This window comes from Grus americana, chromosome 9 (assembly GCF_028858705.1).
Source record: "Grus americana isolate bGruAme1 chromosome 9, bGruAme1.mat, whole genome shotgun sequence".
NCBI classification, from domain to species: Eukaryota; Metazoa; Chordata; class Aves; order Gruiformes; family Gruidae; genus Grus; species Grus americana.
Window position 1 is genome coordinate 26,482,926 of NC_072860.1, and position 26,794 is coordinate 26,509,719.

The following is a 26,794-nucleotide window of genomic DNA, read 5'->3' on the forward strand; positions in this document are numbered from 1 at the left end:
CCATTGATGTTTTTGCACAAAGCTCCGTAACATCGGTACAACCATGCCACCTTGTGTTAATTTCTGTTTCCTTATGGCCTTGAGCAGTCACAGAAAAAAAATTGTAAAAGAATTTTCTGTGTGTGGATGCATGTAGATATGTCATTTTGTAATGCTGTTAAAGATTCATTTCTATCTCCCTGTCCAAGCCTGGTTGTGTATCAATAGCAAGTGATTCCACTCTGACACTTTGTACTTTAAAATTTAGAATAAAAGCATTATATTTCATAGTTATAGTTGCAAGATATGTTAACAATGAAGCAGTTGAGCTGTTGTGGTATGTGTCTAGTCCAGCATGGGTAACTCTTTCTGGACTGCCATAAAGTCCGTGCTGCAGAGTGGGTTATGCCTCAGCTCAGGGAATTTGGTCTGTTATATCCCCAACTCCCTGGAAGTTTTCGACAGGCAGAGAAGCAACCTGTGGATTTTGCACCATGGAGTTAGTAGCATTAAGAGTGTTTTAGTACGAGGAGTTAGATTTGAGAATGCTTTAAACTAAAAAAAAATAAAAATAAATTTGCTATGAGTATGCGTAAAGCTTCTGAAAATAAAATGTATTAATTAAACCTTTGCTTCTTTTCTCCATAGTCGGCAGCAGAATATGTGAAGTCCCGCCTGCCTGAAGTCCTGAAACAACATCTTCAAGACTATGAGAAGGACAAGGAGAACAGTGTGCTGTCTTACCAAACCATCCTGGAACAGCAGATTTTATCAATTGATCGAGAAATGCTGGAAAAATTGACTGTATCCTATGATGAAGCAGGTATATTTGTGTTTCTTTCTACGATGCATTTTAGTGAAAAAAAATTGCTCACTTTCAGTCTTTCTCCTGAATACTGGTGCTTGTGCTGCTGGCAAATTGAACTTTGTCCTCAAAGGTATGAGGTGACTCAGTGAAACAGTTCTTTCTCCTAAAATCAAGTTGAGAGAGAAATTTTTCCACCTCAGTGATTGAATACTAACTAGCTGGAAGGACAGTTATTTTTCTAACAGTGCTTTGTCCTTTGTAGTGCACTGATGTTGATTGATCTAGCCGTGCCTCATTACTGTCCCTGCAAGTGGTGTGACCTGGTTTCTGCTGGTTTCTCCTTCACTGCTAACTTATTTTGGGGGCTCACTTAGCTAGGAGTGTACTGGATAGTCACAGAATCTTATTTTCAAATCTTACATGGTGCATGTGGATAGCCATACCCAGGTAACATGTAGAGTGTGGGATCCTTCACAGAGTTGTCCTGAAGCGTGGTCGTCTTTACAGTTACAGAGAAAAAAAGGGACGCTGTTGATGTTTTTCACCGATCTTCCAAAATAGCCATCAATATCTGCTATATGCCCACTCCCCTGAATCCAAGTTTCTCTGTGTTTAGCTACCTTGCAAAGAAAGAATCAAAAAGAACATTTCATTATTTTCCTGCCAAATTAGTGTTCATGGCAGTGAGTGGACTGGCAGCGCGTATGGAGGTCTGTACAGACGAGCCATGTGTTTCCACCCCCAGTGTGTGCATGCCTGGCTCTCCGCGCTAGTAGAGTCCCCAGTAGCACATCTCTTGGCATCCTTCATTTCTTAGCTTTAGCTGAAAGACGCTGCTCTCTGTTTCTCCACTTTAACTACTCATGGCTGAGAGCTGCAACACACCATCTCCTTTCATCTGCAGTCCTACCAACCAGCCTCGGGCAGCCTTGTAGTACAAAAAGAGAGTTTATACTTAGTATGTCTCCATTTTGCGGATTCTTCTTAATCCCTGGTGGCACTTCCCTGTTCTGTTATTCCCCTGGCCATACCTGGCGCTGTGGTGCCCTTGGGGAACCATGCTGAGCTCAGCTCCAGGTTTTCCTTCCAGCTCTTTTAGGCAGAAGCCTCAAACTCATGACTGGGTTTTTCATCCTGTTTAGATGGTGTTTGCCAGACACCATCCCAAGTGGATCACTATTTTGGTTGAACCTGGTTAGATGGCACTCTGCTAAAATCACCGTCTTCTGAGTTTCTCGTCACTAGCCCAGCTCTGGAAAACCAGGCGCTGACAAGCTGGTGTTATTTCGCCCTATTACTTTGTGCTCACGCTGCAGTGCCCTGAAGTACTTAAAACCCTCAAACTACTTATCAACTTTGTTCAGACTCCTACTCAGACTCCCACTCACTAGCAATACTGTTCTCTCTACTTTGATCTCAAAGGTGCTCCAGCAACTTAAAATACCATTTGCAGACTCTGCGTTCTGGGTACTTACAAGGCTGTGAGCTTTAGTAACTTCAAGTAATTACAATACTCTATTACTTTATCAATTATATTCACATGCTCACCCAATAAATAAGTCTGATTCTCTTAAACTGCTTTGATCTCAAATGCTTTTGAGCCCTGCACGGTCCCATTTGCAGACTACACGTCACATACTTAAGGAGTCATATGAGTTCTCGAAGGATGGCAGAGTTAAAATGAGGGTGCGGGATATTTGTTTAATCACATGTGGCCTGTTTTTAATGATGCGTTAAAAATAAGCTTCGAAAGTTGTTGCTTTTTATTGCTTCTGTTTATTTTTTTTAACGCAGAATTTAGCAGTCCAATGAATCTTGTAAATCTTTTTCCCTGGCTTGGTCACTTCATCTCTTCAGTCATTTTGATTGATAGAAGTTTGTTAGAAAGGAAAAAATGCAGTGGAGGAAATTACTGACTCCTGTCAGAAGAAAAAGCAACCATTTTCTTCTATTGAGGAAAACTGCGTGTTTATACAGAGAAAATAAAGATTAAAACTGGTTGAAGCACACATTTGGGGACTTACAACATGCAATAAAACAATCATGTGGAAATGAGAAGCTACATAAATAACCAGTTTAGAAAAGTCCCAGCATATACACACATTCGGAAAGGAGAGAGAGCGCAGCTCGCTGTAAATAAAAAGCCGGAATTTCAGCTTCCCAATCAGGTAGAGACACCTCTAGAGATTAAAACACAGAGATGGAGCCCGCTCGTCATTCTAATCATGTCACTTGTTTACTACAAAAGCAGAAATGGTGCTACCTGCTCTTGAAGAAAGATCTGATTGTGAGCAAAGCACTGAAAATGGGCAGTTAAATATAATTGCAGCAGCTGTTTGTGATCCCGAGCGCTCCAGCTATTCAGCGCTCGAGCAGTTGTGTTGGTGACATTTTTCTTTTATTAGTGTTTTTCCACACTGAAGTCAATTTAATGAGAAGATCAAGCTGCTGGTGGTATATACAAAATGAAGAAAGCAATCTTTAAAAATCAAAACGGTGAAAATAAAAGCGTTTGTGATGTAAGGGGAAAATACAACATTGTCTGGCAGGAGACTACGGGAGACATCAACAAAACCCATCCCAGAGACCACTGTCAAGGGTTTAATTTCTCTAAGCATGAGCAGTTGGAGTTCTGCTATGTGTCAGCCAGGGAAACTAGAAAATTAGATGTTTAAGGTACGTGATCCAAGGGGTCAGTAGCAGGGTGCTGCATGTAGAGGAGCACTTCCCCAGCAAGGGACTTTTTCCATCCAGGAAACCGTTCCCATCCCTCTTGGAAGGGCCATTTTCCGTAGGTTCACAGAGTGCTCACCCCCAGCTAATTCCCACGCCCCAGGGATGTCTCCCAAACTAGGTAGAATTCAGCTGCATCCATCTTCCAGAATAAAACAGAACTGCACTAAAATGGCTTGGGCTTCTGGTACAATTTTGCATTTTAATTTGGCCTTTCTCGCAGCATGCAATATTAATAACGTGCAGCTTCAGTGGACTCGATATCCTAATGGCTCTTTTTGTAAATCTTTCCCTTTAGGAAATCAGTATATCAGCTACCAAATAAAATGAGTTTGTCTAAAAATAATCAAATGTTGACAAGATTTTTAGTATACTTTATAAAATGAAAGCAGGCCAAAAGTGACAGATGGGTACAAATCCTCTCATAATCTTTAAGTCACTTAGTTTAAAAAGTGGCATTCTTGACTAGCTAAGGCTGGGTTAATTTTATGCAAGAATATTTTTTCCCGCTGAAGCTTTATTGGATGTTAAGCCTATTCCTTTGATCTATAGCATCTGTAAACATCTGGGGTGGTCAGCGACTACTGTGTACAAATACAGGTTTAGGATATTTAAAGGCATGAGTGTGCCAGGTAGCTAAAGCCTGCTAGGAGATTCTGGTGGTGGTTTTGTACTGTAGTTGATAGGGTTTTCTTTAATGGATGGCGCCTCTTCCCCAGGGTCCTGTAGAAATTGAGTTTCATTATTGTGTGACAAAAAAGATGAATTTCATTTTTCCCTGCTGTGAAGCAGTCATGAAAGATATTGATATTTAGGCACTGTATCCAGAGCCAGATGTCAGCCCAAAACATGTTTTCTTAGCTAATATTTGCCAGGGTGCCCTGTGTTTCCTGGAGCCCCCTGCAAGGAAAGCGAGTGGCTGCTTCTCCACACATCCTCCTAGGGAAGATCAAAAGCTCATGCCTGGCCGGACCCTGCGCGCCTCTCCCTATGGGTGCAGTTTGTGTTAGATTTCATTTGAAAACTTTGAGATGCAGTTGATGTGCACCATTGCTTCAGACGCTCACTGTCAGTACCATAGTGTTTCTTAAAGCGTGTTTTTGTGCTAGCAGTCCATGTCCCGAATTGCCTGAATACTCCGATTTTAGCAACGAAATTTATTTTTTTGCTGAGATAAAATGTGGCCATTAGCACCACAACGTATTGCACTTTGTCTCTGGATGAGGCGGGGGTTTGTACTCTGCCTTCCCCAACTGTGCCCAGGTGCTGGGCTCTCCCTGGGCATCACACGGTCCTTGAGGGTGGCTGATGCATCGTCCTCCACTCCTCACTCCCAGCTCAATTTAGTATATAATGAATGGATAAGGAATTAAATCAGCTCCTCATATTCAGCCTGTATTTCTGTGCTTCGCAGAAGACCGGGTCTGGTTTCTGTAGTAGCTGCAGCTCTGAAAATCGGCTCCGAGCATAAATCCAAGGCTCAGACCTTCATTCCAACATCAGGACCGCAACCCAGCATAGATCCAGTCCCGTGAGCATTTGCTGTTTCTGGCAAAAGTACAGAGAAGCAAAAATATCCAAGATTAAACTTCAGCCCAAGAGGCTGGCAAATCCATCTGCTTCATGCAAATGTCCATGCTAGAGTGGTCACGCTGGGAAAAGGTTAACTTTAATCGTCAAAGGGTCAATGCTGCCCCTTTTTCAATTACACTGCTCCCTTTCGGGCAATGCAGGCAGGTGTCTTCCCCTAGAGAAAGTGACTACAAGGAGAAAATGAGAAAATTAAAGCAGTAAAATTGCACCGGTAATATATCCTATAATTTGAAATAATAAATACCTTGCTGGGGAAAATCCTTTTCTCCCCACTGCAAAGAGCTTTACCAAGTAAAGTCATCATTATGTTACATCACAGCGAAGATAAAGTTATCTTCGCTGTGATGTTTATCTCAAGCTGGCTCATGCACAGCAATAACCCATTAAAAATGCAGAAAGAGATTTGTTGGGTTTGTTATGTCCACATCCTTTAAAATAAAATATTGTCTTATAATGCACACTCATCCTTGCACCATGCTTTTGGTCTGTGTTTGGTCCTTTTCACAGAGGGCTTGGTCTTTGGGGAAATACGGGAACATACTTTCAATAGCGGTGACTTGTCAGGTGTTTAAATCCTTGTCCTGACAAGGAGCCTCAGGAATATTTCTCTTCCAGTCTCAGCTACAGCCATTACCAGTAAGGCAGGGTATGGGCGTGCTCTGCTGACAGCACTGGGAAGAGCAGACGTCTGTAATGTCTCAGTTATACGGTGATGATGGCCCTGCAAGAACATGTAATGCTGCCAAATACGAAATGACTTGAGCTTAAAAAACGGTTGGAAAACTTTATCTAAGTTTTTAGGAGGGATTTAAAGAGCAGGAAGGAAAGTCATGCACTAAACATGATAAAAACAGCAGTTGCAAAGGCAATGGGTTGCACAGAATATGCAAGGAAAAATGAGGAGAGCTGTAAAGAAGCTGCAAGGAAAAGAAGAGCCAGAAATTATGTCTCTTCCTGAAGAAAAAGCATGTAAAGGCAAAGGACGGTCATGGTAAACGATGTGTTTCTAGCATCTCGAGGGATGTTGCTGGGTAGGCTTTCTGTGTGCTGTGGTGAGCAGCCCTGGACAGGGGTGTAGCAATCCAGTCAATTTATTGTCTCATGTGTTGCAAACACGTTGACGCGGCGGATCTGTAACTAACAGTGCTCGGATGTGTCGGGGCAACATTTATTGCTGTGCCGGAGGCTTCCTTCTGACAAGGAGAAAACCAGAGTGGCTTGCAGGCCACCGTGGGTGGTGGCTTTCTCTCCAGCTCAGGTTCGGTTTTTAAATCATTTGTAAGTATTTCAGCTCAGGAACATGATCTAAAACAATTCCCCTCCCTGGGTCTTCGGTTGCTGCAGTGACAACTCGGCATTGAGCTTTTTGCAGATAATACAGTAGGAAGTTTTACTCTTTATAGCCAGATGATTACTGCTGAATTTATTTAATCTCTGCCTTAATGGCCAACGCTTTATTTGACTTATTTAATTTCTTTTACACATTAAAGATACATGTTACACGTGGTCACCACGAACCAGCGCTGTTTTTCTGCAGAGGACCAGTACCTACAGCAGAAATCCCAGGGCAGTCACCAAGGGTAGAATTTGTCTCTTTTCCCTTTCAGTACCTGCATTATAGACATCCAATTCCGGGCAACTTTTCTAGAGCTCTTCAGTGGTCATTGGAAAGAAACTGGCATTTTTAGTGTGATTCATGGGGTTGTTTTAAGCATCTACTTTAGTATGTGAAGAGTCATATCCTACACGTGCCTGCTCTTTTCCGTTGGCTGTGAATTAGCTTTTGCTCACAGGGAAAATGCAGGTAGACAGCTCTAGCTGGGAGCTGAACGCCAGCCTAAGGGTCTCTGTAGGTGTACACATAAAACCATTTAAATTACATTTCAGGGTGTAGCTTCAATGCAAACCGTGCGACTTTCATTCCCTACATAGTGGTCTTCCAGTTTGCTAGAATATTGGCAATGTTTGTAAACAACAGACATGTATTTAAGCCAGCCCAAGTGTGCTGTATTCTTTTGCTCCATTAAAATAAATTTTTATTATTCATATAATTACAACCTTTCAGCAGAAGCTCTGAGCAGAAATAGCACTTTGACAGGTGCCTACCTGCCTGTGAAATATTGTTCACTTCCTCATCAACTTTTGAAGTAGGTATTTAGCTATTTAAATTTGTCAGCTAGCAGTCGATTTCTCAGAACTGACATACACGCTAACAATATTTGGTTTGGGGCATATGGAAAATATACCTATATATTTGGTAAAACAAAAAAAATTAATTTTATGTCTTAGGTGAAACCTCTGTGCAGTGTAGGTGCAATGGTGACTCTTCAGGGCTGTGTTAGTAAGATAGGGATTTTTTTTATTAATCACATGAAGTGTTTGTTCTTACTCAAGCGTATGTAACTATTTTCAGTCTTACTGTGTAAATGCCATGTGCTCTTCACCTTGGTATTTACACATTTGTAGTAATTTAAAAAAATAATTTAAAAAAATCTACTACTACTAAAATCCCGCAGAAGGAGAAGAAACCAACACAGCTCTGCAGAGTGCTGAGATTCAGAAGTGTAATAGAAAATGATTTTAAACCATTTAATGGTTTTAATACTAATTATTACTAACTGACCATTTCCTTTCTGTGTACTTATTGATTAAGTCTGGAAAGCATCTTAAATGCACAAATTTATTTTTAGGTAGTTACCTAGTTCAGTCACAACTTGTGGTAGAGTCAGTTCAGGTTTGTGCCCAGGGGAGGAGTGGTTTGATGTCTCCTGCATTTTGGAAAAAGTTTCTCCTCCGCATTGCAAGAGTGCTTTTAAAGGGTTTTTTTCAGCGATGCTGCATTGTCACCGCCTGATTGCCATCTTCCCTGTTTGTATCTTTGCCCTAATGAAAGACTTAAAAAGTGTGTAAGCTCTGGAGAATTAAAACAACTATTTGAGGTTTATTTTGCCTAAGTTTTTGTTAGATTTCATTTGAAAACCTTTAGATTCAATTGACACGCACCATTGCTTGCGATGGTTGTTGTCAGTGCTGTAGTGTTCTTCCTTGGTTTCAGACGCACGTGTTGCATGAATAGAAGGACGTGAGCATGGCTTTATCTTATTTTTTTAATTCTTTATTAAAAAGATATCAGACATCAAAAAAGATATCAGACAAGAGATAGCATTTGAAGACACAGCTTGCTGGGAATTCAGTGTAGGCAGAGAGCACATCTGTTCCAGGCCTCTGGAAGAAAGCCATCCATCTCGGCAGCGGTTTGTCACCTGCTGACGGATGCAGAGATAAATGCCTAAAGGGGCTTGTGAGTAGCAGTGAAGGCAGCAAAGTTTGTTCTGCCTACAAACCTGACAGACCATTTGGAGATCCTTATTAAATTTTCCTGCATCATTACCCGGACAAGCATAAACAGCATTGCTGTAGCAGTGTGGAGCGGCACAAAATCATCACCGGCTACACCTTTGCAAAACCCTTCATTACCCACAATTGCTAGATTTTGGTATTGAAATGAGTACGTTCAGTCTTGCTGCTCCTAGCTTTGCCATATCATATATGAAAAGCTAATATTTGGGTTCTTCTGAAAACGTTTTAAGAGGAGAATCATTGAGAAGAAAATATATCATAATAATGCCAAGAACATGCACGGGCAGGGGGATATATGATCTCGGAGCGCTGCTTCGTTTCTGGAGATCGCTTGCGCTCTTGCACACATCTTTGTGTCATCTGTCCTTGCGCTCTCCCCGTTTGCAGCAGCATTCAGCTCATGCTAAGCCCTGCTTTGCATGCACAACCGCATTGCACGCCACAATCAATCACCGTTAGCCTTTTCCATTATTTCCCGGTGTTTGAATTATACATGGGGAGATGTAGGAGGAAAAAGGAGCAGGAACAAAAGGAGGCTTTCTGTTCTCAAGTGAAGCTTTCTTAAAAACCCTATCCATAATCTGTAACAACCCATTAAGGTAAAGAAGTTGGTCATAAACAAGCAAAAACTGGCTCTTCCTCGTGCTGTAATACCTTTCTAACAGTGGCAGTTGCCAAGTTTGGGCAGTATCGGTCCTTTTTGCTCCCTCAGTGTGCATCTTTTCCAGGCAGCTCTAGGATTATGGGCTGCAGCCGCTGTCTTCAGGCAGCTTGGGTGTATCTCTGGAAAGGTGCCAGTTGGATTTGCTGTTCTCATACCAAAGGTCCCTCCCAACCGTGCTGTGTTCACTCAGGGTGATTTCTGAGGCGACAGCTCTGCCCCGAAAAAATGGACATTCAGCAGATGTGGAGATTTTGCATTTGCAAAGTACGGTTTGATACAGAGAACTGGAAGATACAACCAGAAAATACAGAAGGTAAAAAGTACGGTCCAAGGTGACTTTTGGCTGGGTGTTGGAAGATGATTAGTCCCTGAGTTTGATTAACCTGAAAAGGGGAAAAGTCACCAGCTTGATTTAAGCTGCCACCCTTGCTCAGGCCAGCCAGCCTCAATTTACAGCTCAGTAAAATCTGCATCAGCGAGTTTTGTGTGTTGGACAGTGGAGGGGATGGGGACAGAGTGAGGATCTTGAATTAAATCACAAAATTCCTTAATTGTGTGTAATTCTGATGCGTTATCACTCCTTATCCCTTTTTTGTTCCTCCTCTTGCTCCCGCCCTTCTGCCACCTTGGGCACTGAATAAATAAGTCTTAAATACCTCCGTGCTGTGCAGCTCTGCCTGTATACTAATAAGTTCTTATTTGTTCAGGAGTTAAGGTGAGCAATCCGTCATGCGAGTGCCTCAGGGCCAGCTGGAGAGCACAGCAGATATTTACAGTGGTCCTCCATGAAATTAGCTGCAACCTGATAGACGGTCCTGCCGCCGATGGGTGTTAGTCCTTAGTAAAACCCGACCCCAGGAGCCGAGGGATAATGCAGCCGTAGTAAAAACCGTTTGTCGGATACAATTGCCAGCCACAATGGGGATTTTTGAACAGCCCTGTTCAGGCTGAGTGGTGCGGAGATGTGTGCAGCATCTATAAGTTAGCCGTTAGTTATGCTGTTTGTGAAGGATTTGCTAATTATATGTCTTGAGTTCAGTTTAGTGCCTACCCACTGACACCTTATTTATAGCTGCTGCTTTAAGTCTGGTATTTATGGCTCAGGCAACTCAGAAAAGTGCAGGTCAGCTCCTGGGGTTCAAATGAAATTTTGCAGCCTTGATCCTTTAGGCAGGATTGGGATGAAGCCAGATATGTCACAGGACTAGGCACAAATTGGATGCTTTTAATTATTTTGGTTGGGTTATTTTTTTCCAAGTGGGATTTTCATTTTGCTCCTACTTTTTCCATGTGATTACCAGCCTCATTACAGTTGAATGTCGCTAATAAAAGCCTGTTGAGCATCTAGCATAACATTTGCTAACTAGATAAGGTCAGCCATGCTCTTACACGGCCTCATGGGGCAGCATGTGGAGCAGCGGCATTGCTGACCTTATTGCTGACGCTTAAAATCACCGAGCCTCGGCTGTTCCTGCACCGCCACCGGCAAACTTCTGCTTGACTTAAAATGTAGGGTGGTTCCTGCAGCCTCAAAGCCAGTTAGTGTCATAAACGTAACATTTTTAATATCTTTGGCACTGGGATTGTGGAGGGGCTTATTTTTCTGAAATTGCTAAGAGGGTGGAATCCCTTTTTTTGTGTGATCAGTTCTGCAGACTGCGTTTTACATTGAAATTTGATATATTTCTATAATGGGAAATGCAGTACTGTAGAAAATTTCTCGTGGACCCATAGAAGTTCTGCCTTACAGATCACAGAACTTGGGACAAATCTTAACAAAGCAGACTGTGCGTATCCTACTGTAAAACTTTTCATAGCTTTTATTTGGTTTTAAAGTTTTATCCACCTCTTTCTTAGGAAAGTTAAGGTATTGTTATTTTGAGGGAATACGCTTAATTTTCCCAATGAAAAATGTACAGCTTCTTCCTGAACGCCCCAGGTTCACGTGAGCAGCTTCTGTTAACAGAGGCGGGTGTTTTGCTGGGCTTGGAAGGGTCGTGATATCCTTCGGCTCCTCTTCTGCCAGCTGTTTGACCCAGCAGAAATCCCACCGCTTTGTTCTGAGGTTGCTCAGCGCAGTTGCCAAGCTAAACGAACCGAAGGTAGTTACTGACTCTGGTCAGAGTTCCTAGGTCTCCTAGGTCTCCTAGGTCTTCCGGGTCTCCTAGGGATGCCTCTAGTTCAAAAGAGGTAAATTACATGAAATTGCCCCCAAATTTTAGTTCTGCTGTAGAGGTCTAGGAATTGGGGAAAACCTGTTCCAACAACAGATTGGAGAGAAAAAGAATTCAGTGTAAATCCTATTTGAAAGCAATAACTTTTGTTTTTCAGTTTAAACAACCTGTGCTTTTCAGCAAGGGAATGCTGCGTGCTGGCTTTCGTTTGAGCTGGGGCTGCGCTTCGTCTGCTCTGCCTGATGTCTCTAAATCTCATGCTAAGCTAGACCCTTCCTTCTCGTTGCTTGGCTTATGTAGCAGCCGGTTAGAGCTATTGTAGGAATCTGGTTTGAAATACCAGTAGCAGGATCCCTATCTGTATATACACTACATTACATTGCATGATCATCCACAGTCATTTTAGTTTCCAGTGCTTCAAGAGCTCTTGCAATCAGAAGAATTCACACTTTGCAGCTTGTAGGCAAATGCTGGTGTTGCACTGACCACACAGACCACGTTTCAGACCATGAGTAACAACGGCTCACAAGGAAGTGTCAGCAAGAGGTTTCTTTTCCTCTCGTGTACAGACCTTAGCGTAGGCATTTTTCCTTGTCACATCCCTGCAAGGCTGCACGGGAAGTTTAACTGCTGCAGAACGCCTGAGCCCATCCATAAAGGATATTGCACATGTGCAATATATTTCTACTTCTAGCATATTAAACCGTTGAGTGTGGTGTTCAAGTGTAACTAAATACAGGAGCAATGCCAAGAAATCGACTTCTGAACTGAAACGGAGATTCCTTTTGTATTAAGATTATTTTTCATAAGGACAAGAAATTAATCATGTGGTGCTATGATGGCACGAAGGTGGGAGCGCTCCCCGTTTCCGCGGGGGTATTGATGAGGCAATGTCAGAGCAGCCTGGAAGATGGAGAGGCTGCCCAAAAGGGTTTCCGTTTTTCAGTAATTAACTTTTGTTACCTGATGCACTAAACTTCCTTCCAGCTCTTGTTTTCCTACCTGTGTGTTTTTTACGTAGCTGAGTCAGAACATCTACATGAATCTGTTAGTCTGTAAGTATATCCCAAATATGGTGAATACAATATGATTAATGGTAAACAGGATTGAGTTATATATACATACTCATTGATTAGACAGGAAAATAGGATCTGTCTAAATAGAAATACAGTATGGTTCTCTGTTTCAAATATAAAATCTTAACAGACTACTGCATACAGCCAGGTAGGAATTGTTTCGTGGTGGAAATTAAGCTACAATCTTAGAAGGATTTGAAGTCATTTCTATGTATTCCTAAGAATCTGATGTTTCTTTTAATCTTCTTTAAAAGAAGGAGTTCTTTTAATTTTAGAGGGGAAAAAAATTTATGTTGAGATGATTAAGGAATTATGAGACCTTGAATTTTCAGAATGGTTATTTTTACTTTTGTGCTGTACAGAACTGACTTTGCAGAAGTTTAACTGACAGAAAGGGCAAGTGCAGCTCCTTTGTAGGAAACACCGGCACTGAGGGGACGCAGGGACAAATGCTTGTATCATATATAGGCTGTTCAGTCCCATACGCCTTGCAAGACATTTGAGGAAAAGGAGGTGGGTACTTTAAAAATGCACGTGGATTTTTGAAAGGTCTTGTGAGTGATCAGAAGTTTATTTCATTCACAGGCAGTTAGCCCGGTAATTTGCCAAAACTGTATATTTTGGAGATTATAATAGCATTTTCTCTAATCTGCATAGCTTCTGCTAAAAGAAATTTTGTAGCTATTTAAACATTTCAGTAACCTCTAAAGGGGTAAAGGATGAAGAAGTGCTAATGAGCACAATTAGCTTGGCCTTTCACAAAATCTTTGAGGAAGGTTGGATGTCATTAGAGAAGCCAAAAATGCACATGAGAAATGGCACCTTGGATTAGAAACCAGCCAAGGAGGAGGCGCGCAGGTCGTTGGGATCCAGCAAAAGGTCCATCCCAGCAAAAGGTTTTACAGCGATGCCACCCCAATTACAGGTTCTTGGGATCCTGTTTGTTTGGAGAACTGTTGTTTTCGATACTTGCTTTGTCCCTCCTTTTCCGTGCAGACACGGTGGTTTGGGGAGCATCAGAGCAAGGAAAGGGCTCCAGCCCCTGCAATTCCCACAGTTCCTCTCACTGCCATAGCATGAATGAAACGTGAACGTCTGCTGCTTGATTTTATCGTTGCTTATCTTATAGATAAGCAGTGGATAATTAGACTTATTTTTATGACTTTGGATTGGAATTGGTGGGTCACCTGGAGGGCATGCAGAGGCAGCGTTTCATGATCTTGATGGTCTCACACCACTTTTTATCCATATTCCTGGCAACTGGGAGGCAGGAATTCTCTTACCCTCCCTCATATACTTACTTACAGTGTTTTTCTCAGTCTTGCTTATTCCACAGGCTATAATCAAAGTTTTATTTGCATTGCCTGAGGGGTATGTGCAGAGCATGTAAAATAGAAATTCAGGAGACACATGGCTGGTCTCGACAGGAGGAGCTGAGGCAGATGGGCACAGAGGACAGCTATATTAATGATAAAATCGTCACAGATCTGCCCTGAAAACTACTGCAGTCTTATTGTTTAGGATTTAAAGTCCCTGTAAGGCAAGTGGAAACGCATGGTCTATAAATGAGAAAGAAGCTGCATGCAGTGTGAGTCACTAGTGCAGAGTAAATAATTTTTTTTTATCCCATTTTTTGCACTGTTCTGAGTAATTCTGTTGCTTTCTGAAGGTTATTGAAGCGCAAAAATACTAATTCTTGCTTAATTATCGTGTGAATTCAAGCATGAGCCCTGTTGAAAAAAGATGGGAAGGGGTTTTTTGAGTTGATTTTTGTTTGGTTTTTTAATCAGTCCAGCCAAATAAGTACCGAATTTCTTGACCTGCAGTCACTCTGAATGCATTTCTGCTTAAAGGGTATGGTAGACCTCTACTCTGCGGCTGTCAGGCATCACAGGAATGCTGATGTACACCATCAGATTGCGAAAGGGGGGTCTGGACTTAGCAAAAAGCAGTTGTGAGGGTTGATGTAACACACCTCCCATCTGACTTGGAGTCACCGCTAAGGCAGGACTGGTCAGAGCTGTTATTCCATTGTCAGTTCTTTCTAATTAAGGTTACTGGGGATCTTTTTTCCTGCAGCTTCACAGTGGTCCCAGCTGGCGCAGCCCACCTCCTTTTTCTGCAGAGCATCTCAAAGGCTGCGCATCCTTTGCCTGCGAAGCTTTGTGCACTTCCAGCCACTGCTGTGTCATTTTCTGATCTCTCTGCATGTCTCTCAGTCTCTCTTTAAAAATTAATATTGATTACATTTGGATTTTTTTCTTTCTTGTCGCTTTGCTTTGTTCCGTGATTTCTCTTGAAAGAGGGATGGGCAAAAGTTCAGGGTTGAAGAGAGTGATGAGGGGGAAGAGGAAGGGAAGAGGTTACATGTGCTGATGGCCCGAAACCTATGGGGCACAAGAGACTTGGAAAGCAGAAGGAAAACTCAGGAAAGAGGGAGAAAAGAAGGGATGTGGTGAGCACCTGGTGCGACTAACCGCACTGCTGCTTGTGGAGTAGGGTGAAATGAGGGCAGTGGGGGAATTTCCACCAACATGGGCCATCCGGGGCCCCAGAGCTCTGGTCCTCATCCCGAGCTGCTCTGACAACGGGGACTTGGAGCCAGGCATCCGCAGTATTTTTTTGACGCCACACGCGAAGCACGAGATCTCCAGGGGCCGCAGGGTGAGCTGGATCGTGCCTGGGCTCTCTGATGCCTTTTAATGTATTATTCAGGTCTTGTTTGCACTCTGGTGACTTTTCCTCCTTTCGATAAAGCTGTTATCTAAAAACTGGTAGAGCCGGTGCAGCCTTGACTTTTACAAGGTGCCTTGTCTGATACTAAAATACAACACCAATAATCTTACCTGACTGGGAAAAAAAAAAGGCAAACAAAAAATACCCCTATCTCTGCAGCCAGTATAGTACAGGTTTTAAATTTTCTGGTGATTTTCTTTGTAAACTGCTCAGCAGGGTATTATTCAGGCAGCTGCATCGAGGGACTAATATAACATGTGTTCTCAATTTTGGACCCTTTATGTTGGGAATTTTCCATTGTGCAATTGCATTAAATCTGAGGCAGCTGACAAGAGCACGATGTTTTCTAACTCTACACAAGGTTAAATGACTGAAATAAAAATAGATGGAAAAGAAAACAAAGTAAAATAAGTTTGCTTTCTCGTGTAATGGCAGGCAGTAGCATGAGGTCAGGGGCTTAACGATAGCCCAGCCATCAGTCAGGGACCGTGAAACAACTGATCCTTCCTAAATCACTTTGGAAATTATCTTCTGGTTCAGATATTCATCCTTTTTCATTCACACAGATCACATAACCAAGACGACTGTGTTCAAAGTTATCATTTTTATATAAATTGTGGTAATAATGACTGTATTTGTGAAGCATTTTACTTTCTAAATGCCAGGACTGTAGGATGTTATTTGCAGTATTTTCCTTACTAGGAAATGTATGAGTTTTACTACTGCCTGTAGGAGAAATACACGCTGTGCTGCTGTCCCGGGAAGGGGGAAGGCAATCTGCGGAGCAGTAGGGTGGTCTTGCACACAGGAGAGGTGATGAATTTACAAATGTAAATGTCAGGCCCAGACAGCAGCTCGAGGTTAAGCCGGAGCTTTGATCTTCAGAGAGAGGCATCAGCCGGGTGGTGGATCGCGGAGCCTTGCGGCCTCGTGTGTGGCACGTGGATCTCTCCTGCAGCACATCAGGATCCTTCTGGAGTTGGTTTTGGCTCTATCAAACAGGGCTTTCACTTTTGCCCCAGTTTTACATCTCATAGGTTTTGTTTTCAGCCAAAATTGCAAAGGTGGCTGTTCTTTTTCTCTCTGAAATTTAGATAAAATGTCAGACCAGCGTCAGCAGGTACCAGCCCTCTAGTCTCTTGATTGTCAGCACGATGCTGCCTGAACGTTTGTTAAGGAAAGTTTCATAAATAAAAGCAAGCGAGGATGCCATTTATTGCTATCATTTTCTTATTGAAGCAGAGCTTTATGCATTTGCAGAGTTACTAGCTTTTGTTCAGGCAGAGAATGAGGTGACCTCAAATGCTAAATCCCATTTTGTTCTGCTCAGATGACCAGCTGCACCCCACTACAGTAGTCTGTACCCTCATTATTATTATTTTGTGGTCTTTGTGTTTTGGATACTGGTATTTTCCTTACCAAGTCCTCTGGGGCTAGAGCGGGTCTTTTCACCAGGGTGTAAGGCCAGACACCTACATCCAAACAGGGTGGGCATCTGCCCGGCAAGCGCCCCTTCCAGCATGGCCTTCTTCACACCCTCCGGTGCAATCCCATTTAGCCTTCAGAGGAGGGATTTCTTGAGCAGGCAGCTCATTTTGCTCAGGATCCTGGAGGACAGGTTCCTCTCACGTCCCGTTGTTAGGTAAGCCATTGAGTTGTGCAGTTAGCAGGGTTTTTGCAACAAATGGGAAACTAGATCCATTTAGGTCTGCAATGTGTCAGTCAATTGCAAAAAGTAAAATTTATATATATATATATATGTGCCTGTCTTGTGAAAAAATAGCTCTAGTTTAGAGCTGTGCAAGACAGACCATTAAGTTAAAAATAAATCTTCAGAACACGGTGCATCTAAACACAACTTGTTTATTACTGGCTATTTTATTTATACCAGTCACGGGATATTCAACTACTGACATGGGAACGGCAAAACATAGTTTTAACTCTGGATTTGGACAGCGACACAACAAGCAGCAGCTATGAGAATTTAGCTTTAAGACCATAGAACACAGACTTAAACCCTAATATAGCTCCCCAGGAGCAAACCCAGGGGTCAGGATGCCACTGATGGTGGGCAGTGCTGGAACGCCCCATTGCCACCATTTTCATTAAAACTGCGTCTTTGTCTGATTAAAACCTGCGAGCAGAGATGCATCACTTTGTAACACTGCTATTGGCTGAATTTCATTGCTTCTTCAGAGCACCCCAGCTGTGGCTGCACCTTTTTTTTTTTTTTAGTGAATAATCAGATGTAAATTAACAACAGAGGTGAAAACCCAACCATGTGCTTCTCTGGTCTACCTAAAAGGAAAAGAAAACAGCCATTAAGTTAATTTTATTTACTGTTGAAGGATACTAGAGTACCTTTTGTAAAAATTTTTGCAGCGCTATGTAATCTAAACTGAGTGCCAGGCACGTTCTCCTTTCATGTTTGTTAGTGTTTAGCTAAAGGCTTAATTGCCGTCTTTCTATTTGAAAATACAAATGAAATTGTGGCATCTGGTCCAAAGCCCGTGCAACAAATATTTGTAATAGATGGAGTTTTCATGAATACAGCTCGCAGTAGCTGGAAGGGGAAAATATAGAAAATGCATGGTCTTAATGGGGTCTGCTCTGCTCAACATTCATTCCACTCTGCATCAATAAAGGAAAGGAAATGAGGAAAATAAAAACTGTAGTGTTCGCACTTGAAAAACAGCCAATTTTTCCAATATTTTCCTGCCACTTTAGCCAACAAATACTATGCCTGTTGGATATGGTGCTCAATGACTAATTACCTTTTCTATTAATTAACCATTTAAAGGTTAAAGTAATTAAAAATGTATAATCTTTTCCTCTTTTCAATTAAAAATACCAAACAAACTGACCTCGGTTCTTGAGGAGATGAGGGGAGCGAGCTCTGTTTTACTCATGCACGGTCTAGTGCAGCAGTTTCAGTTCACGGAAGCAGCGAGTGGGCGCTGGGGCTAATTTGTACTTTTATTACTTTCCTTGGCCTTTAAGAAAAGCCAGCTCTCCCTGCCATTAGTAATAGGAAGAACATTTTCCTGCTAATCATTTTTTTCCTGCCTGAACAGAAGACCGACAAGTTGAAGATCTTCAGCTTTGCCATCGCTCATCTTGCTGCCATCCCGTGCAGGAGCAGAGCAGAGTGATGCCGAGAGAAGTCCCCACGCCAGGCAGGCACTCCTGTGAATGCAACCTAAAAATTTGCCCAAATAGTTGCAATGTGAGATAGCGTGAGTAGGGAACAACTCTGTAATCCCAGCTGATGAGAGAGGAAATCTAATAGACTTAAATAGCATTAGGAGAAAGCTGCCAGATACGATGACCGCCTAGTTCACAGCAGTGATGGAGTACAAGCTGCTGCAGTTAGGTACAAGTACAGCCGCTGGTCCTTATGGCCACACGCAGCAACTGGAGAAAACTTGCAGTATAATTGCAAAGAGATATATATATATATATGTATGTGTGTGTGTGTGTGTGTATATATCCCCCTGATGTATTTGTTTTGCTTCCCATTCCCTTCTATTTTTTCCAGGTACAACTTGTTTGATCGCACTGTTGTCAGATAAAGAACTCACAGTGGCCAACGTTGGTGATTCGCGAGGAGTCCTGTGTGACAAGGATGGGAATGCTATCCCCTTGTCACACGATCACAAGCCCTACCAGCTGAAAGAGAGGAAGAGGATTAAAAGAGCTGGTGAGTCGTAACATTTTTGCTTTGGATTGAAGGTTCATCTTTTTCTTCTCTACTCTGTCAATAATATAGACTTTTCCCCTGAGAGAGACTGAAAAGTACTAGACTGAGGCATCAGCAGATAAAATCTTCCATTATTAATACAGCACTTTTCAGTGGGATGTCATGGTGCAGACAGAGAAATGGAAGCAGATTGACCTACGCCTTAATGAGCCAGTGTCAGAGTGAGAAGCGCAGCCTTCATCTTCAACAGCCACTTGACCGTCCCGGCCAGTTCCCTTGTGATCTCTGCAGGGAGTAAATTAACAAACAGGAGCAGCAGCATTACAGGCTTCACACCAAACCGTATCAGCAGCCTTTATGTGAGAGGCCAGCCCCGAAGCTGAGTGAGGTTTAGTTCCTAAAATAAGCAGAGCATGACTCTAATTCATCAAAGCTATTTTTTGTTCCCATATAGTGACAGCTAACGAGCACAAACATGTAAATTGTAGCAGGAGTGTAAGGAAAGAATGTAAGAAACAGAAACCTTTCTGCAATAAATCTTTCTAGCTTTCATCACTTGTCAGTTTAGCGACCTCCTGGGCTAGAAGTTACATTGGATTATCGAGTTTAATAGCCAGTTCTCCATGAGTTTGTCAAAGTCTCTTTTGAACCCATTTCTGGTTTGGCTCCCGCAGCACCCTGCAGCAGCAAATTATGTGATGAAGAAAAAAGTTCCTGTTGTTTGTGTTAACCCTACCGATGAGTGTTGCCTCCAGAGATGCATTGCCTCTCTGCCTCCACGTCTTCATCTGTAAAGTGGAAATAACAAGTTTTTCCCTGAGCGTAAAACATTTTTAAAACCTACGGGTTATCAGTAGGCTCACACGGACACAAATGCCCGTACGCGCACAACATGCGCTTTCCTCTCATTTTCCTTTTATCGTCGAGGAGGCGTAGGAGCAGCGGGGATCCTTCTGCTGCTGGGCAGAGAGCTGAGGCCACATACGTTCCCCAAAGGGGAAGAAAACTTATACAGAACCGAATAAGAAGGAATAGGAAAATTTTGGGCTTAACTTTGCTTCAACTCTGTACTCAGGGGATGTATCAATAAAATCTGGAGATTCTTCTGTAAAATTGCTTCCCTCTTAGCGAAGTGCAGGGCCTGTATGCAATTGTTCACTTAGAGAAGGCCTTCGCTTAGGAGAAAAAAATAATTTATTTATTTCATTTGTCTAGACGTGAGGCTTTGTAACACAGGAACATGTAAAATTAACCTGGATTTTTGGAGGAATTTCAAACTTGGGAAGAAATTATTTTAATAGGTAAATGTTACAACTATCTGCAGCTAAACAAGAAATATTCTACCTAGCCTAGTGACTGAATGAGTTCACTTCTCTGTTACCTGTTGCTCCATTGTATTATCATGATCGATACGGCCTCGTAGTGCTGTTAAAAACATATGATCCAGTTTATACAACCGCAGGATACTTCTATATTTTGGAACATCCTTTCTTTACATACAGTAAGTGTAAAACTGAAGCAAAGTGCCCAAACTGAATTATCAAGCCTACGTCGCTACTGTGACAAAAGTACCTGACTGTTTTTCCTCCAGCTAGATACTTTCTTCTCATGTAGAACTGAAGAAAGCGACAATAACCACATCATTACAGTACATTTTGGGTTTCCAGCTTTACATTGCACCATCAAGCTGCACTGTCCACTGCCCTGTAGGTAGTTATAAAATGACTGCACGTTTGTGTTAGTAGGATGAGATTTCATTTAAAAGTGAAATCCAATAGCCACGGTTGAGAAAATATCCTTCAGACCTCATTCTGATATAAATCAATTTGAGGCAGCCTGAAACAGCAGCTCAAAGAAGAGCGTGACTTGCCCTGTGCGTTTCAGCGGGGCATCAACATTGGGATGACAAGTCTAAACTCAGCCGTCATTTTTTGCTGCCATGGTGGACATTAAGGACGCTCACTGCTTGCTGCTGTCAGCAGTCTGTGGATGGGGAATGAATCCAGTCCCCCTCCTTTGCCCCCTCCCAGCAATTGCGCACAAAGTCTTAGTCAACCCACAACCTTAAAAAAATTCCCATTTATCGGTCTGACATGACTCGAGCTGGTCTCACGCTGGAGCCGATGCTCAGGTTTCTGCTGGGAGTTCCTGCAGTGCAGCGAGAGGTGACTGGTACCCAACCTTGCAGCCAAATGCCAAACGGAAAGGCAGCAGCTAAGAGAACAGAGCAGGGCCCTCCATTTTGAGCTGAGGTGGAATCACCTGCTCCGTGGTGTGGCTAGGCAGTTAAGAGCCACGGTCCGCAGGCTCTGGGTCAAGACTGGCTTACTTTCACCAGAGGCCGGCTGATGCACGCTCACAAGTGCTGCGACACCGCTCGTCTCGCAGCTGAATGACAGCGGGGTCCCACCGCTCTGACCCGTTCCTGCGGGTAGGGGAATGTATGTCCTGCGACACAGAGATGCTGGTTTCCTCAGAAAACAAAAGGAATCTCCTTCTTACATACATTCGCTTGAGCAATGTATAGAGTATCAGCGTAAGACAGTGGCCTTGAAACAACCGTGGGTTTGGCTTGTGAAGAAACACTCAGTCACAGAGCCACAAGGTGACTGTCACTGGTAGAAATTTAAGTCATTCACCTTGAACATAATCCTCTGAGCTCAGCTCTCGCTAACATGCAAAATGTTTGTGCAGTTGCCAAAAAAGCTTCTATTTCTTTAATGCCTTTTCTTCTCCAGTGGCAGCCGGCGCTGCAGAATGTTTGCTTTTCCATGAGCATTTCCATGTATTCTGTATGGATGGCTTTGTAAAGAAAATATTAGAAGTGCCAACAGACACTTCAGCAAACCGCAGGAATCCAGCTCGTGCCATAGGCAGTTCCAGGCGCCACGTGAGAATGGCACCGAAAACTCACTTTGTACGCATAAGCACGACCTGCAAAGCATGGAATAAGCCGCTGCAGCGAGTCAGCAGCAGCAGCTACCTCCTCTGCTGGTGCAGTAACGGGCGCGGGCTTTGCTGTCCTCTAATTGTGTGTAAAACGTCTGCTTAAAACTGCCTCTTCTGAATTGCATTTTGCTTCCCCTGTCGTTCCAATACATACACATGATTACAGTCCAGCTACTACAGTGCTAATGGCTTATGAAAAAGCCCTGGGCTGGTGAGTAGGTGGCTGCGTAACGTTCAACCCCCAAAACCTGCAGCAGCAGCCAGATGAGGTTTGTTTGAGTGCACAGCTCGAGAAGAGCTGCAGGAGGCTCACGAGTCCTTTTTTTTGTACATGGAAGGAAACATCTTCATAGTGGAGACTCCATAGAAGTATTCATGAATCACTCAGCTAAAAAGTTTTGTTTCTGCTGGTTTTAACACCAATCAAGTCTCAAGCTTTAAACAACAATGAATCATTAAATGACACGTAGTTTCACCTGAAAGCAGAAGGAATTTAAAGATCAGGATCAGCCAGCCAGGAATGGAAATGCTATCTTCAGATTTGGGCGACCAGGGGACTGACAGCACATAGGCTGAAGTGCAGAGCTGAAGACATTCCGATCACTACAAAGAACGACAACATTTATAAGCACACCAAAGCAGAGAGCTTGCAGACATAAAAGACAACAGTTCACCTAATTTTCTTGTATGTTTTAATGTTCCATGTTTGCAAATAATGTGTCCTCAGGTGACTTTTCATTCATGTCAAGACAGCAGGAATATTGCTATGAAGCAGTGCCGACAGCGGCCCACGGGTGCATGCGCAGGAATTGAAGGTGCCTCAGTTTTACTCTCTGACCCTGACCGCTGTGTAGTTCCCTCCCAGACTGTGTAGCAGCCAGGTGCTGGCTCTATCAGAGTCATCGGTTTCAGTGCAAAACATATCTCACTATAAGCAACCCCTAAAGAAAGTATTTTCCACTAGAAGTAGCCTTAATCCTGGTGATGGTAAAATCAGTCAGTCAGGTCTCACGTTGCATTTTTCTGACTTGAAACATAATTTTATGATCAGTTTGTTCAAAACAGTTTTTTGGGATTTATTCAGAACAATTTTTTGGTTCTTTCTGACACAGCTCATTCAAGGCAGTTTGGTACAAGCGCCTATAAATGTTTTTGCACTTGATTCTTTGCTTATGCCTCAAAAGTGAGATGTGAGTCCTACTGCAGGGTGTTCTCAGTATTGTTTCCTTCCTAGATCTCCTGAAATGGGGCAAATGTGAACTACACAGACAAAGGAGGTGTTTACTAACACAGGAATATAAAGATTTGCTTACCGTATTTTGCCTTAACATTGCCATGAGGCTTTCTGAACAGAAAGTTGTGTAGTGCAGGAATAGCTGTGTTCAGTAAGTCATCGGTCTCTCTGGGGGAGCAGAGAGCGTGAAGCTGTTTTGTTTGAAAGCAGAGCCAGTCCCGACTTCTCTGCTTCGGCTGTTTCTACGGCACCAGCAGCCACAATCCAGCTCTTCCCTGCGGCACTCCGAGATTTACTTAAGGCATCCCCTGCTTTTTGAGATATGTAACGTGTATACCTCAGGGTGCTGCAGGATGAATTTTTGGGTGAGTCTGGCAGGAAGCCAGAGAAATGCTTTAACTTTAAAAAGAATTGCTTTAAGTGTTGGTGTTTCTCTCCAGGTGGTTTTATCAGCTTTAACGGCTCCTGGCGTGTGCAGGGGATCCTGGCCATGTCCCGCTCGTTAGGAGATTACCCTCTGAAGAACCTGAATGTTGTCATTCCTGACCCCGATATTCTTACCTTTGACCTGGACAAACTGCAGCCAGAGTTCATGATCTTGGCGTCGGATGGTCTGTGGGATGCCTTCAGCAACGAGGAAGCTGTCCGATTCATCAAGGAACGCTTGGATGAACCGCACTTCGGTGCAAAGAGTATAGTTCTACAGTCCTTTTACAGAGGATGCCCTGATAATATAACAGTGATGGTGGTGAAGTTCAGGAATAGCAGCAAAACAGAAGAACAGTAATTATTGTGGTTCTCTGCCTCACTCTGAACTTACTACAAACTCTTACATTTTAAACATAGTAGAAAGTAAATACCGTTAAGATTCTACACAAAAGGAACAGATCCCTCTGGTCTTTGTTCTTTGCTTAACAAAAGGAGCAATACAACAAATACATTCTGAGCGATTATAAGAATTAAGTTTGTTCCCATGTACCTGTCTCCTGTGACCTTGCTGCTCCTTAGAAACTAACTGTAATCTTCCATTTCAGAATTTCCTTTACAAATCCTGTGTAGATTTTTCATTTGATTCCATACCTCTCATTGCTAACAGTCAAAGGTTTGATCAGAGGCACAGCAGGGTCAGGGCAGTGCTGCTGCTTAATAGCAAGCGATAGGAACGATGCTGCTTTTCACTCGTAGGTGTGACTTCAGAACGATGCTGTCATGTTTCTCATCTCTTTTCATTTTTAATCTGCAGGGATAAGGTTGTATGAGAAAAGGTTTGCAATTATTAGCCTGCTATTGATAGGAAGGAGGAAGAGGAGCCAACTATTAGCCTGCTACCACACAACTGACTCTCATTTTGTTCAACCTCCCCCCTTAAAGAAATCCCTGCTAAGCATGTGATTAGGTATGGTTACCGAATTACCTGCAGCCACGTTTATTCAGTCTGTGCATTACTCTAATACCATTTCTTCTATGCCATATTGTATTTAACCAACTAACGTTAAACTCCAGCAAAATACTCTGAGGTCTGACACCTATATCAAAAAATAGCTCTGTGGTGGTAGAAGAAAGTCTGTCATTCACCAAGATTCACCCATACGTTAGTTTTTTGGCATGGACTTTTCATAGGCATGTGAAGAAAGCAATGCAAGATAAAATTAATTTCGTTAGTGACTGTTTGGAAAACTAATCAAAAGAGGGCATTCCTTAGAGCTACCTAGATGCAAGTCGATCCTCTTAAAGACTTCCTTGTACCACTGCAGATTAACTTGTGGTGTTAACCCAGGGGAAGACCACTTGAGAACCATTTTTTGGTATAATGTATAAATGCCAGGCAGTGTCATTGCACTGTAGAGATGGCAGCTTGTGTTAAATCTAGATAAAAATATGTTTAGATCTAACTTTCAGTATTTAATGTATTTTGGAATCTGTGTGACAGGACAATGCCTGTTAGAGGAACAGCGCCAGGGCTGGAGTTGGAGGTTGGTGTTCTGGACGGCTTGCTTACTCGTATCGTGTCTTATAACAACCCTTGGGATTCCCTCCCCACAAAAGGTGGTCCTGGGCGATCTGCTGAAGTCTCTTGTCTTCAGGGTGATGGAGGTTGTCAGTATTTGGGTCCTGAGGTGAATCAGGGATGTAATACATTAATGTTGTCTGGTTCTTGGGTAAAGATACATTACTTGGGTAAAAAAGCTGCCTGTTTCTCATCACCCATCTATAGCCCTTTCTGGGCCAGTGGCTTGCTGGTCCCTAAAATATTGGGATGTGCTGTGGTTGTGCTGAGGGGGTGCGTGTCTCTGAAGACAAAAAAGAAAGAGCAAAAATTCCTCTTTCTGCTCAAGAAGGAATTCCCATCTTAGTCTTGTCATTTTTGTTCCTAGGTCATTGCTTCCCCAGCCAAACGTCCCTCTTTTAGTTTGTTTGGATATAATGACAACTCTTAATTGGATCTGTTGCTATTATCAGTGCTATTCAAATTGTATACGTACCAGGAGCAGAAGTATGGAAGTGTCCAGCATCCTCTGAAACCAGCAGGCACCCGGCCTGCACTGGTCTTTCCCGGAGGATGGAAGGCTTTGGACTTTTTAAATCTTTTGAACAGTGCATTCAGTGAATTTTAAATGCAACTTTGCAGTTAAATTGAGCAGCTAACAGGAAACGTTAGCAATTGCAGAGCGCTTCAGTTATTTTATTTTGAAAAGGTATTTGAGGTCAGAACGCTGTGAAATGAAAACCTCGTGTGATATTTTCATGGGAGTGCTTAATCATGTACTTATAGCAGTATTGAAACTGTGCTCCAGGCAGAGCTCGTGGTGCACGTAGCTTTTGCCTTTCCTTTCCCCTTCACAGATGATGTTTCTGTCGTACTGGCTTCTCCTTGTAGGACACTGCCTGGATGTCTGTCAAACAGCTGCCCAGGGAAAAGAAGAATTAGACCCAGCAGCCCACAAACTCTAAAGCAGAGGGACGCTTGTATAGAGAGACATCACTGCTAATCCTCCACAGGCATTTGAGAAGTTGGAACTGGAACAACGGTCAGCTCCAAAAAAACATTATAGACTAATGCCACTTGAGCTAAAAGCTCACGGCTGCCAGAAAGCCTCCCGCAGCTCAGGTTCTTGAGGTTAGTGAGTGTCACTGAGGGATGCCCGACCTTCTCCTGAGCACAGCTAGCTTGCTGGTTGCTCTGGCACTCCAGACAGACAGGAGAACGAGGTGGCAGGAATCGTACGCATTCACAGGCTCCCGAAGCAGCCATGAGGAAGCAGTGGGAGGGTGGCTTGCTCTGGAAGTAAGCCACGCTCACAGAACTGAGGAAAACACATAGTGCAGTGTGATACAGAACTGTTTTGCAGACTTGTCTGGATATTTATTCCAAGATTCGTTTACTCTGTCGCCCACGGGCCCATCCAGCCAGTTACCGCATCAGCCCTATTTCAGCCTTCCGGTGTCTGCAGTTGCCACAATAGTTGCTTTACCATCTTCCGTGTTCTCTGCAATCCTCCCGCCTTTGTTGTAGCCCCTTTCCTGCCCAAAGACGTTCATGGCAATGATCACCGGTAAGGTTGTTGACTTCTGGTTTTATTACTTTAAAAAACTAGTTACAGCTATTTGAGTTTTAAAAGTGAAGGACTAATGGAGATGACAGGCTTTGTGCAGTCTTCCACATACCTATGCTCCCTGCTAGAACTCTTAGAAGTTTTTAATCCAGTTCTAGACATCTGTAACTTTCCAGTCATGACGATTTGTGCCAAATTCCATTGTGATACATACAGCTGTTGGATGACAAGATT

General features: G+C 42.9%; 1 protein-coding gene across 2 annotated transcripts in view; it reads left to right on the forward strand.

Annotated features, from left to right (window-relative positions):
* The window catches only part of PPM1L (protein phosphatase, Mg2+/Mn2+ dependent 1L), a 98,860-nt gene extending 73,700 nt beyond the window's left edge, over positions 1-25,160 (forward strand). For both annotated transcript variants that reach the window (XM_054835100.1, XM_054835101.1), the window contains exons 2-4: positions 628-802; positions 18,662-18,823; positions 23,447-25,160. In XM_054835100.1, coding sequence (XP_054691075.1) covers positions 628-802; positions 18,662-18,823; positions 23,447-23,793 — 684 coding nt within the window. In that variant the 3' untranslated portion in view covers positions 23,794-25,160. The remainder of the gene's footprint in view (positions 1-627; positions 803-18,661; positions 18,824-23,446) is intronic.
* Positions 25,161-26,794: the final 1,634 nt, after the last annotated feature.